The sequence below is a fragment of the Centrocercus urophasianus genome, unplaced genomic scaffold (genome assembly GCF_019232065.1).
Source record: "Centrocercus urophasianus isolate 14NV4802_14NV808 unplaced genomic scaffold, USGS_Curo_1.0 seq_29, whole genome shotgun sequence".
Taxonomy (NCBI): Eukaryota; Metazoa; Chordata; class Aves; order Galliformes; family Phasianidae; genus Centrocercus; species Centrocercus urophasianus.
In genome coordinates, this window is record NW_024884855.1 from 11,133,657 (window position 1) to 11,145,891 (window position 12,235).

The window sequence follows — 12,235 nt, forward strand, 5'->3', positions numbered from 1 at the left end:
GCACCCTTTGTGACTACTAGAAAGATAGAGAAAAATCAGTGCCTGCACCGAAAGTTTAAGGATGATTCAGATTGCCCTTTATAAAGCTTTATTCTGAGGTAATTAACAGCCAGTTGGTGAAGGAGGAGTAACTGGAGTGAAGAAAGCCCCAGCACATCAGCAGTGAGAATGCATTTCCTGTGTTTCAGTAGCAGCTTTTCTGCTAATGCAAGGTGTGAAGAAGAGCTTGGAAGGAGCTTGTCTTCTAATGAGAAAAAGAACTAGAACTTTTCTAACTAGAAAAGAGAAAAGCTTTTTCTTACACATCCTTTTTTAACGACAACAAAAAACAAAGGGAAAGCTTGCATCTCCAAATTTATGTTCATGTTTTCAAATGTTATTCCGTATCGTGTGTTGTTATCCAGCTGTACCTAAAGGAAAGAATGCTTATCATGCTTCGACTTGGGAGCAAGCAGCATGTTACAGTTTCAGAATACGTGCACTGATTCAAAGAAGAACATTAGAAAGTGTCCATATTCTATGGGAAGTTTGGGTACTGAGAAATTTGGTGTCCCAAATGGGTGGAAGAAACTGAGAGCCGTAAGAGAAACAGAGGTCAGGAAATCAAGGTTTCCCAACTTCTTACTCCATATTCTGTTCTGTTGGCATCCTAACAGCTACGCAGGGTGGTTTTGGCAGCAGCCCAGGGTGCTGTTACTTTGCTGTTACTTTCACAGTTTCTGCACTACTGAAAGAAAAGCCAGACGTTGCTGTTGTGAGACCAGCTGGGTCTTCTCTTAGACAATGGATCAGTTCAGTTCCGTCTGCTTAAATGATCACAGGGCACAAGTCATGAGAACAGTGGCAAACTAGTGTGGGGTTGTGTGAGCCTTCAGAAAAGTGCGAAAACAAAGGTGGTTAAATGTCTGTTTGCATTCTTTTAGCACTATTTGTATGAGTGCTGTTGATTAATGATTAGCACGTGTGTGTGCTCTCAGTGGATGAGGTGAGCGTGGTAATGATGTTCTGTGTAGGGCTGAGGCAGCCTTTCTGATGGAGGGCTATTAACGAAAGCATCCCTTTGTTTTGGAACATCCAATGGCTGTTACTGCCCGTTCCCCAGCATGCTGTGATGAAAAGCAATGTTGTGTTACTGGAATTACAAACTGAAAAACAATCCATGTTTTTCCCTGAAGTTATTTTTCTTGACTTATCATGTATTTCCATCTCAGTTATTCCTCTAATGTAATTATCCAACAAAAAATAACCTGGGTGTGGGTGGGATGCTCACCACAGGAGGCTGGGGGAGGTTCAGTGTGCTGCTCAGGGGCTGAGCTGGCTGTGCAGAGTTTCTCTTGGTGGCACTTGGGCACCACGGGGCTGCTTGTGTCAGTGTGCTGAGTCCTGATTCCTGCACAGGGGAGCTGCCTTGGGCTGACATTTTCTTGAATAATCTATTCAGATGTATTATTATTATTATTACTGTTAGAGTTTTTTGTTTTTTTTTTTTTTGAGAAGAGCATCTATTCTAAGTTTCTTGTTATACTGACATACAGTTGCAGAGTCACTCTGAAATTGTTCTTCTTGCTTAGTCAGCTATTCAGCAGCAAGCAAATTTGAGTCCTCAATTAAAAGATCGTGGAACTTCAGGCCTTTGAGGTGAAACATAAAGCCAAACAGAACAACAGCGGAATCCGTGCACAAAATCAAGAGTTGCCAGCTTGGAGAACTGAAGGAGTTCTGCTTGAGGATGAATTTTAGAATAAAAGCCATGTCTTTGTTTTTTCTGTGTTCGCTGCATGTTGTTGGGTTTTTGTTTGCTTGTTGGCTTCCTGATATCTTGATCTGTAAGTGGAACTGAGATGTGTCTGCTTCTGCCATGTAACTGCAGCAGATGGGTCTCAGCGGTGGCATTTGGATATGTGGATGCTTCGAGCTCCTTTGGTCAGCCCGCTGCACAGCTGGTTCATCTCCTCATTAGATAGACAGACTGATTGTAAGGTACGTGGAGCCATGTGGATTTGTGGAATTTAAGCTGTCTGCTTGGGTAGGGTTAAAAAAGCACGAGCTGGTGATGTGGGTACATAGGCACTGGGATTAATAATTGCCTGTGCCTCTGAGGCTGCTCCTAAATCAACACTGAGCCTCTTATTGTAGAACAGCCGTGCTCTGTGCTGCGTTACCACTGCCGTCACATCTCAGGATTGCTCACTCATGATTCCCCATTAGTGATTTTATATTGGCTTATTTGGGCATTGTTTGCTGTTCTATAAACAGTATTTTTCTTATTGTTACTCTGCAGTGATGTTTCCATCAATCTAAAGGTAAATTCCTCCATGTGGGTAGATGTGCAGGTAACTCCTCAGTGGGGGCTGAAAATGGCTGTATTTCCAAATAATGCCGTAATGAGGGGTGGAAAACATCTTTGTCTAACAGCAGCTTCTATAAAGGAACGGGGCTCCGTGTAGCACTGCAGGTGTTAGAATGGCTATTTAATTTACATAGGCTGAGCTGAAAGGTTTCAGAAACTTCTCTATTAATAATGAATGAAATCTATTTCATTTTGAATTAGTGAAAGCGTAACTTAATTAGGAAGAATTACGATGCTCTGGAGCTGGCTGGGAATGGCACTGCTTTTGATCTCTGAGCATCTTCTCTATGCAGTGCTTGGTACCAGGTGTTCAGAACAAACACAAGAAACACAGGCTTTTTTTTTTTTTTTAATAAATATTTATGTCTTTTCAATAATCAGATTTCATAGTCCGGTTAGATGTCCTGTGAGGTTAAAAAACACATTGAACATTGTTGAGGATTGTTTCTTGCAACAGAATTTTATGTACCTCGCTGTCTCAGCAGTGCTGCAGAAGTGATGGCTAATTTTGTTTCTCCTTCCATGTGCTTGCAGACAGGACCTGCTGGTACATACATTTATAACCAGCAGCTGGTCTGATCTTGTTTCCATTGTGAACATGAATCGTTTGACTCGTTCTGTGGATCAAACCATCTTTGTGACACGCAGGATTGTTCTGTTAGTGACCACCAGGTGGTGTTTGTACAACAGTTTTGATCCCAGAATGAACATCAGGAATACCATTTATCTGGGAGGTGAGATAAAAACAAGTGTGGGAATTCTACCAGCTTCAAGATAATTTTTAGCTTAAATTTGCAGATGTACATGCTAAAATTAGGGTTTAAGTTTTGTTGTATTGCTGGTAACACATAGACTTGCATAGAAGTGATAAATCAAAAAACCTCCTATTGAAATCGGGGGGGATTTATGATTTTAAAAACCCCTTTAAATTAGGGGATCAATTCTGCATTTTTAGACGTTAACTTGATCCGGAGTTCAGAGCTTTCCTGTATAATGGCAGCATTATTCCTGCTGTTGGCTCTAAGTATATTCACAGGTACCTTAGGATGGCTCTAATTAGGAACCTGTTCCCTTTCCTAACAATCTTTTCTCCAGCCCTCTGAGCTGAGAGTGTCTGTGCTGCTGCTTATTTCTGTTTTCACACAAAGCATCTTCAGGTGCTTTATAACCAGAAAGTGAATCCGTTTCATCTGGTTTAAAAACTCATTTGTTCTGGGGAACTTCTGAAAGGAAGGTTTGTCTTTTTGTGAACGTTTGTATGTTGAATCGTTAATGCTCTGATAGGAATCTGGTATCGTTTAAGCCTTTTCCTGTCATGGTTTGTAACAACACATGAGCTTTCTGCTGGGGATTGCAAGGAAATGTGAGCATTCTGTCAGTGTGCTGTTCTTTAGAAGGGAGGAGTCGAAGGAAATGGCCTACACTTCCCAGGTAAGGCAAAGACTTGGTAGGAAGGAAGTGGAGTGAGAAAATAGATAATAAATGCACTGCTCTCCTACGGGATGAGAATGTATTCAAAATATGCCAAAGTGTTTTGGTAGGTAATGGAAAGTTAAGGGAAATATGATGGGAAACATTTCACACTTGAGTCTGCACAGCTGGTTTTGTGCATTCAGTTGCTTTCACTTGGAAAAAGTATTGCATGATATGGTTAAGAAATACACAAGGTTTTACTTATCAAAAAGCTGCAAGAATTAATCTTAGAGCATATGTTTCAGATTCCTCAGTGTGTTGAGCACTTTGCAGCTGCAGAAGCTGAGGCCCAAATCAGTGCTTCTTGAAGTGCTCCGTTAAGAGAAGAACTGAGAGTGGCACTTGGCCAGGTTCCGCTTTAGTTTTCTGTTCCCAGCCCTGTGCCATTGCAGGGCAGCTCATGTGTAGGTCTCCAGCCTGGCCAGCGGCCTGCTTTCATTTTTATTTAGCAACGATAAGTCAGTTCTTAACTGTGTACGTGCACAGAAAAAGAGAACCGAATCTTGGTTATTATTTTTTTCAGTGTTACTTCCCCTCTTTCTGATATGGGTGTTCTATTTTCCTGTTAACCTCGGTGCTGTAACCTGTTTTCCTGTAATAGAACAGTTCAGTGCTTTCTGTCTCGGTGCCAAAATATGGTTGTCCTCATTGAGGTCTCTCTGTGCTCACAGACAAGGGCTGATTCTGCTGCATATTGGTACAGTTCAGCCTCATGTAAACCTACTGACTTGCCTGGATGGTACATTGAGTTTACACTGATGATCAGTTGGGTTCACTTGCACAAAGAAGTGACAAACACACAGCCAGTGTACACATTAACCAACAACTTTGTATTTTTGGCACCAATTTTTCTGTCCTATTAGTTGTAGGATTCACTATGCTGGAAAAAACTGTGACTTTCTGCCTTCATTCCCAGCCGACTTCATGTTGATGCATAATTAGATTTTAATGATGTAAAAATTGTGACTTAGAAAATCTAGGTAATTCACCACACCTGGTTTGACATCCAAGTCACGAAGTTGTGATGTTTTGGTCCTGTGAAGGAGCACAGCTTTAGCCTTGCCTGCAAGTACCCTTTTGTCAAAAAGAAGAGCCCACACCTCTTACCAAACAGATGGGCTTTAACACTTTTTCTATTTAGAGTCTTAGGAGTCGGTGGTTTCTTTGTGAAGCTTTGCCAAAAGTCCATTTCATGTCGTTCTTGGACATGAAATGGAAGGACCACGTTTCTTTATTTCAAGTAGAACCAGGAATTCTCCAGTGGTTGGTCGCTTTCTTTCCTTAACTGAACATTACATCTTCATAGAGCATCTCAGTTTGATTTCTAAATGGAAACTTTTGAAACCATAACGCCTGCTGGGTTTGTCAACACAGACCTGACTTGAACTGGCTGTGTTCATACCTTCAGCAGAAGCAGAGACGAACATCTTTGTTAGTTCACAGATTTGACTTAATTGGCTCTTCAGGAAGTGGCCTTTAAGTCACAGCTCATCTCGAGCATGAAGTTGAATTTTGTGAGAAAATAACGCTGCTAATGGTGGCGCTTAACAAGTGCTTACTTTCTAATGCCAGTAAGTACATACCGAAACATACAGTACGCTTGACTGTCCAGAGGTTTGCATTTAAATGATACACTTGCTTTAAGAAATAATTTAATGAATTACTTGAAAATTATTTTTTCATCAGTGGGCTGATTTTTATCTTGCATATATGCAGTATTTTATTCATATTTATTTAGAAGCAAAGTAGGCATGCCCCTATTTACAGTCATCAGAAACCTTTGGGTATCGAAATGGAAAGGCCTCGTCCTTGAGAACTTTGTATTTTAGAAATTTGCCCATAAAAGTTCCTCCATAGTTACATTATTGTGCATTTCCTTGAGTACTTTAATGCGCTTGCTCATGTCCTGCTTCTATAAATACTGTGAAGTTCTTGCTTTGTGGGATATTGCTTTTTAAGGGACACCACATGAGAGCACTGGAATCAAGTTCAGAATTTAGAGGAACAGCAGCCAGCCCATTCCATGGCACGGTTTCTTTGAGGCAAATGATCAAATTCACTCTTAAAAATCCTTGAGTTTCTGTCAGTCTTGTTCATGAAGTTATCAGCACTCCTTGCCTGTATGATTGCCATCACATTTAGTAGATTATCGAGGATATGCACAAACTCAACTCTGCTGCAGTAAAAAGGATCTTTAGGAAAAAAAATCAAAGTTGAGGTTTCAAGAGTAGATGATAGAAGACTTTTCTTTCTCCTTCTGTTAAGTTGTAGCTTCCATTTTCCGTGCAGTTCCATTTGTAATGCCAAATCGTTGGATGAAGGTTGAGTTGTCATGAAGGAGGTGGTCTTGGGAATTACCACGTGTGCAAGGCCAAGCACAAAAGGATCAGGAGCAGAATGAAATGGAATAGCACGTTTGGGTTAGAGAACTGAAGGAGATGAGGGGAATGACAGAAAGAGGTGATGAAAGAGCCGTGGCCTGGTGATTTAACCTGAATAGAAATGAATGTGACAGGTGCTTAGACACGGGAAGTAGTGTGGTGCATCTTAGGAAGAGGGGAAATGGACGCAGGGCAGCAGCACAGCAGTTACAGCTGCCCTGGTGCTGCCTGCTCAGCCCGCTGCCCTGGCCGTGTCCCAGCTCCACGAGGCTCTGCTCACACCCAGGTTTGCCAGCTCCTCTCTGCTGCTGTTTGTTTTCCTGCCCCGTGGGTCACAGTTTGTTGAACAGTTTTGACGTGAGAGATGTGACGTGGTGCTTCAGGATGCCCAGTGTTCCCCGGAGGGAAGATGAGTCTCCATTTACTCAGCAGTTCCAAGGAAGGATTTGCTATGAACGGCTGTGGGCGTGAGCTTGAATGCTTCAAATGAGTGTAGCTTGCAATTCTTAGAATATATCTCAAGTTAAGAGAAGAATGAAACCAAAAAATGGTTATGAAAACCAAGAAGCCAGTATTGTGTCTGCAGAGGCATAAATTAGTGTGTGAATGGACGTGGTGATAAGGAAAGGCTTCCTTCTGTGACCTGGTTTTAATCTACAGGCTGACACTGTGAAGCAAAGTAATGTGATTATGCTGGCTAGCTTTCATGGGGAGAAACCACCACACAAATAGATGACTTGCTGTGTAGGGTTTCAATGGTTAAACAAGCTCACTGAGATAGAAAATGGTATTGAAAGCAAAAGAGGAAGGGGTGAGCTGGATGTTGATAATGTAAATGACGACTGTATATGAACCAGGTAAGCGAAGATGGCTGTGAGAAGAATGACTCAAATGATGGTGAAAAGAGGGGAAAAGATCTGAGAAAAGTCTGTTCCTCATCTCCTTCTCACTTAAACTTCACCATTTTCCTATGCTCATAAATTGTGACCAGCTATGAGATCAGATGATGCAATAGAAAAGATTTAGTTCTGTTTTTACTCTATGGTTTTTCTATACCAGAGGCTGAAAACCCCTGATTTTTTTTGTCTGAAGTCTTGCTGAATGATTTGTGTTGTGACAGATAAAGCAAAGAAATGATTTGTTGCAGGGCCAGTGGCAAAGAAGTCCTGCTAGCCCTCAGCCAATGGGAGAATATTAGCATAACTTCTGTCCCCTCTGCTGTCACTAATGCAACAACAGCAGCAGGTGGTTGTTTGGATCAGGGTAGTTTTGTTTCCAGCAGCTTTTTGTATTTCTCATGTTCTTCAAACACTCTGAGCTGTCTTGGTTTTTTCCATCCCCACTGTGAAATACAGAAACTGTACTTTCGCTGTGTATTTGTGAATCACATCGGGAGACATTTTTCCCCAGGTCAGCAAGAAGCTGATGTTGAGTGGAAACTCATATGTATGTAGGTCGCTCCAGATGTAATGCCTCCTATTTATTTCCATGGAAAGCACTGCAGGTACAAAGAGCATAATAACACTGCTTGGTAGAGCAAATTCTCAGCCACCAAACTATTTTTCAACACGGTCACCACCGTGAGCTGTGCATTTTTGCCAGCAAACAACAAGCACCTGCATACAACAACCCGTGTGAGCGACCAGAGTCAGTGTCACTGCTGGAATGCGTTGCCCACCCCTGTCTGTGCTCACACCCACTGTTTGGTCTCCACAAACCTTCAGCAAGCGTTGAAAAATGTCAGTGAGTGCTATTTATTCCGAAACACCTTTGTTTTGTGCACACTTCCAATGTCCAATGCCACTTTGTCAGAGTGCCCCTCTGCTGCCGTCTGTCACACGGCAACAGCACGTCACAGAAAATTGCTGGCAAGGTTCAGCCTCTACTGCCATCCCACCAACATCCACCTCTGACATCGTGGACCAACAAAATAAAATAGGAGGCATTACTTTTGGAGCATCCCTCATTCCCATCCTAAAATCTTGCATGCATTGAAAGGTTTTTTTTTTTTCTGGGTTCCGAACTTCCAGTGATCCCCGAGATTAAAGAGATTTCAGTTTATTTGTAGAGAAACGTATCCCTTGAAAATAAGAAATGTTAATCATAAACATATTTATTTTTAAGATAATTACTCTTGTTACAGATGAACATATGTGGACCATAACACTTAGCCAGACATTCTTTACTCGTTCAGTTTTGATTTAAGTTTGTAAACCATTGTGTCCTTCATTTTAACATGTGGAACAAAAATCTCTCAATTCCCCTAGAATTAGTTAATAAATATTTTTGAATTCCTGAAATGCCTTAGGATGCAAACAAAGCACCGGAAGAATAAAACATGTTACTGTTGTGTTTAGGAAAAATCTGATTCGTCGTACGTGTTAATAGCTTAGGTTAGAGAGTGTGAGAATATAGCTTCTGAAAACGGTAGAGTAGGGAATTTGATGATGGAGAAGGAAATTAAATAATTTAATTTATAATTAACATTTACTATTCGGACATATTTAATTGGGTGATACGCCCTTTAGCAAAGATCACCCGTATCATCTTCATTGAAAAATACTATTTACTTCATCAAGGATAGCGCTGTTACTTCTTTGCACAGAAAACAAGGTAATGCCTTTTCCCCTACAAGGTGCCGTGTGTTCAGTCAGGATTTCCATCATCTGCTTAGTGATTTGTTCAGACAGGAGTATTAGAATGATGAAGACAGAGCTTACGCTTTGTAAGCAGTTCAGTGCACTGAGAGTGTTAGATGTCACAGGTATTACAGCACATAGCCAGAGTCTTACAGATCTCAGCAAACACATTTGGAAAGTTAAGACTCTTTCACTCATTAAAGGCTCCTCCTGGTTGAGGCTGTCACGTCGGTGACTTCGAGTGCCAACGCAGCCGCATCGCAGTCTGAGTACTGCAGTAACAGCACCAGAGGTGTTCATGCCTACGTCATGACTTGCTGTACTGCTGTGCGTTCGTGAGAACACCCCTGGTTCCCACAGTGTATCTTTTTGAGCAGCCGTCGTAATTTGTTGGGAAAGTTTTTGTTGATGTATCTATAAAGCAAAGGCATCACGAAGCTGCTCGAGAAAGCCAAGAATTTGGATAAAACCTTGGTAAAATGTAATATCCAACTGTAGTTTTCATCTGCAGGTCTTCCTCGTGCGTAAGTAAATGTGCTTACCAAAAGGGTAACGTAATAGGGTGTCCATAACGTGAACTGTGTACAGACTGTGGCAATCAAAAGCCTGTGCACCGATGGATCTAATCGTCCAGTGTCTTGATCCAGAGGTGTCGCCTCTTTGCGTATCCTCAGGATCAGAATCAGTGCATACAGTACTGCGACAGCCGGAACGACGTACCCGATAAACACCATGATGGCATCCGCTGCCTCTTTGTTCTGCATCTTGGAACATTCAATTATTTTAGTGGATACGTGGTTGCAGACGTAGAACAGAAGAGATGAGAAACTCGTGAGCATGGCTCCTCCCCATATGAATCCACAGACGTGCTTGGTGTTGTACACGCTGGACATGTAAGTTCTGGGTAGGGCGCGTTCGATGTAGTAGTCCAGACTGAGCAATGTGGTAGAGTACATGGTAACCAAAGATGAGACGTTGAACAAAATAAGCAAGGTGATATAAACTTCGTTGTTAGAATTCCAGATGGCCCATTTTGTGTTGGCAAGACCTAGGAGGTACATTGGTGCCAGGGTGTTGATGATGAGACCAGCAATGGCGATATTGACAAAGTAAACATCGGGCATCGTCATGGTCGCTTTGTTGTACAGGTTGACCAGGACCAGCAGGCCGTTGTAGCACAGGCCAATTGGGAAACATATGATGAGGTAGAGTAGGGAAAAGATGGACAGCACGAAGTGGAAGTCCTGGCAGAGATGCTGGTCCTCGATGTTGTCAGTACTGTTTAAGGTTTCACAGCTCCACATAGTGATTTTAGCTCTTGTATCTTCTCTGCTGGTTACCAGCTTTTCTGTAGAGAGAGAAACAGGAATAGTGTTCAGATATTGCAGTGTAAGTGAAATGCAATGTTATGTGAAGAAAACACACTTAAGATCACGCAGCTCACGTAACCAATGACCAAACTGACCAGTTTAAGGTCAGTGATGGAAATTCTTTTCCATCTCACTATAGGAAGTCACCCGTGTTTCAAAAATTTCAGGTGACTGCTAAATGAATGTACAAGTTTCAATTCCTTAAGAGGAAATCAGTGGCAATGAGCTGAAAAAAAAGAAATACCAATGTGATGCACAGCAATATCAGTACTTCTTAAAATTACGAAACAGCTCCTTTATTTAATACTGTGCAAATGTAGTTGCTGAAGAATATATAAGAGGAGCTACAGATCTCAGCAGTAAGATGGAAAATAGAAAAATCTGCATGGTTTTATGTGGCAAATACAAACAAGTTTTCTCTCAAAGTGATTGTTAGAAGGCACAGCTGAGGCAGTCTGGTGAATGGATGCTGGATCAGTCGCTGGTAAGGCAAGAGGAAACTGGGAAATGAGGTGGAAGGTTTGTTTTTTTTTTTTGCTGGCTTTTCTTTACAACTTTCTATTCAGATTTCAAACCTACAACCATTTAGTACTGGAAAAACAATGGATCTCTGTAGTCTAGGGAACCTAATAGGAGGGCAGCCTGTATTTCTAAAACGACAGGAATTAACTATCATTTCCTCCTGCAATAGCTTAAATTCTTCAAAAAGTCAGCTAATATCAGTAGTCATTGTCCAGCTGTCCTTTGTCATCAGAATTCAGAAGACTCCTCAAAGCCATCGTCTCTTTCTGAAATGCAGAAATAAGAAATCTCTAAAGCAATCTCTAAGGTACAACTGGAAACATTCAAGGCCTTCAGATCATGGCTGTCATTCCTTTCCTAGGACAGCGTGGCTGGCGATTTCACGTGTCAGATGTAGTCTGAGATGGTCAGATATGCAGCACTGTGTTCTTTCAGCAGGTACAGAAAAGTACACAAATGCATTCTTTCCAGCGAGAGAACAAGATTAAATTGAATCCACATGAAGCATTGTGCAATTAAAATGAATGTCACTAGACAACATGCTGTACTCAGTGAACCATATGGCTGAATGATGCACTGTGGGTTTTGCAACCACTGGGAGATGTGCAGTTCCATCTCTGTAGCGTTAATCCTCTGACACTTCAGCTGAAGTCCAGAAGAATATGTTCCAGAATCATGTCCAGTTCCATTTTATTTCCCACTGCAGTTGTTTTGTGTGCACTTTCTTCTAAGTAAGCACAGCCAGATAGCAGGATAAAGTACAGCCACTTAGCTGGGCAGATAAACCTTTATTTCACAGTCTGATGCCAGATTTTCTCAGGTAAGAGATGTCTTTAACAGTAGCACAAGATGCAGGTCTGTTGTATGCAAAGATTTATTTCACCTCTGGATAAAAACCTCCTTTTTGTTTGCATTCTCAGACCAGTTCTTTAGCATGAGTGTTGCATAGATGTACAAACCGTGGTATCTTTATACTGTCCCTTAATCCTCATTCTATTTTGAACACTGTAAACAACCCAGTGAGTCTTCAGGAAGCATCTGGTGTGTTAAAACTTGAAAAAAGAAGAAGAAAAGCTGTCTTGCACAGTCAAAGGCAACCAAAATTCCATCTCATTGAACTGCTCTGGCTTGATTCAAGCAACGCAGCAGACTGGAACAAGATATTGCAAACATATGCATTACAGTGAGTGCAAGGCTGACTAAGCACAGGCATGGGTACAATCATGTAGTTCCATTATGTAGGTTTACCCTTAAGCACATAACTTTGATTACTACAGACTGAGTTACATCAGCCGTGAGCACTTGCCTGTGTATTGTCTCAGAAGGAAGTCAGCAGCCTTTGCATTCTGTGTGTGTGTTTGCTTTGTGTTTTATAGATTGGTGGGATGTCTGGTTTCGCAACTGCGTGTCATAATTACTCCATTTTCTTGACGTTCTCTAACTGCAGGTAAATTAGTCAGCTCCGTTTTAATGACAGAAGAAGCAGGATATCTGTTAAAT

At 41.5% G+C, this 12,235-nt stretch overlaps 2 protein-coding genes across 8 annotated transcripts in view; one reads left to right on the top strand and one right to left on the bottom strand.

Moving 5' to 3' along the window:
* The window catches only part of CUNH7orf50 (chromosome unknown C7orf50 homolog), a 106,115-nt gene that overhangs the window by 38,755 nt on the left and 55,125 nt on the right, over positions 1 to 12,235 (top strand). The window lies entirely within an intron of this gene.
* GPR146 (G protein-coupled receptor 146) overlaps positions 8,300 to 12,235 on the bottom strand; it is a 32,972-nt gene continuing 29,036 nt past the window's right edge. For 5 of the 7 annotated variants that reach the window (XM_042827661.1, XM_042827660.1, XM_042827662.1 and 2 more), the window contains one exon: positions 8,300 to 10,191. In XM_042827661.1, the coding sequence (XP_042683595.1) occupies positions 9,146 to 10,147 (1,002 nt within the window). In that variant the 5' untranslated portion in view covers positions 10,148 to 10,191 and the 3' untranslated portion in view covers positions 8,300 to 9,145. Of the gene's footprint in view, positions 11,788 to 12,235 lie in introns of all 7 variants that reach the window. The other 2 variants (XM_042827666.1, XR_006170369.1) reach the window with 2 other exon arrangements.